The sequence below is a fragment of the Micropterus dolomieu genome, linkage group LG19 (assembly GCF_021292245.1).
Source record: "Micropterus dolomieu isolate WLL.071019.BEF.003 ecotype Adirondacks linkage group LG19, ASM2129224v1, whole genome shotgun sequence".
Classification (NCBI taxonomy): domain Eukaryota; kingdom Metazoa; phylum Chordata; class Actinopteri; order Centrarchiformes; family Centrarchidae; genus Micropterus; species Micropterus dolomieu.
In genome coordinates, this window is record NC_060168.1 from 34,438,343 (window position 1) to 34,439,577 (window position 1,235).

A 1,235-nucleotide genomic window follows, 5' to 3' on the forward strand; every position below is an offset into this window, starting at 1 on the left:
AAAGGGGCTCCATCTAAGAAATTGGCCCGTTAGTTAATTAAGATTCCTCTCTGAAAGCAGAGCTCGCTGTGTGAACGTGACGCTGAGTACAGATGGTGTGTATTAATACTTCTCCTCAGTAACGCCAAGTACAGATGGTGTGTATTAATACTTCTCCTCAGTAACGCCAAGTACAGATGGTGTGTATTAATACTTCTCCTCTGTAACGCCGAGTACAGATGTGTGTAGTCCACGTATCCATGGTAACCTCGAGTTAACGACGAACAAAACCTGCTCGGGGCAGTTTAGAGACGGCGTAAATTGCCATGGCAACAGACGTCGGGTAACACCTGTCCACAGCAGTACGGGTTAATCAGGAAGTTAGACCTGAAGTTACCTGGATAAGCCGAGTACCTCGCTTCGTAGTACAGGCCACAGCTGTACTACGAGGGACTCCCTTTGTTTTTAACAGGAAACTGAAGTCTCGCTCTGAAATCTCGTGAGAGATCTCAGCACCAACATGGGTGAACATGGAGCGCAGGTTTAAAACGTTTTCTTCATTCACGGACGCCGTCGTCCCTCCTGCGAGGTGTCGGCTGCTCTCACCCAGCCAGCGGGCCTCCGTTGGAAATGTCAAAGACCTGGTGAGGGTTCAGAAGTTTCCGAAAGCTGTAGAGAAGCTCTCTGCCTTTCAGCCCGCCGCTCTTTGGGTTGACAAACACCAGCAGAGGACAGACGTCCGGCCCCAGCCTGTTGGTCTGAGAGACGACGACAAGAAACAGAAACATCAGTCAGGTGGGTGTGGTCAGGGATGACCTGCGTGTTGACGTACGTCACATTTCAGGGATGTTACTATGTAAACACGAGGCGGTATCTGTCTTCTGAAGCGCTGGTTAGTGTGTTTGTTGTTGACTGAGCGACTGTTACCAAGATCTCTGGGATGACGAGGGAAGCGAGCGTCTTGTTGTTGACAGTCGTGTCTTTCGCCAGCATGTAGATCCTCTCCGCTTCAGAGAAACACGAGATCTGCAACGCCAACGCACCTGAACACACAAACACACACAGCAAACAGCGGGTCAGTACAAGCATGCTAGCTTCTGCTTGTGGCTGGCGTCACGTCTCCTGGGGACCCGGCTTCTAAAGGGCGATGACACTGATTGGTTTATTGCATGTTACGCCCCCAAACACACCCATGACTAATTTGCAGACTAAGTACAACCCTTTCAAACCATGCGCCGGCGCACTGACTTTTTTTT

General features: G+C 50.3%; 1 protein-coding gene across 1 annotated transcript in view; it reads right to left on the reverse strand.

The window, feature by feature from the left end:
* The window catches only part of LOC123957321 (diacylglycerol kinase theta-like), a 5,064-nt gene extending 3,996 nt beyond the window's left edge, over nucleotides 1-1,068 (reverse strand). The window contains exons 1-2 of the mRNA XM_046030014.1: nucleotides 907-1,068; nucleotides 586-737 (exon numbers count right to left, since the gene is read on the reverse strand). Of these exons, the coding sequence (XP_045885970.1) occupies nucleotides 586-737; nucleotides 907-1,068 (314 nt within the window). The remainder of the gene's footprint in view (nucleotides 1-585; nucleotides 738-906) is intronic.
* Nucleotides 1,069-1,235: the final 167 nt, after the last annotated feature.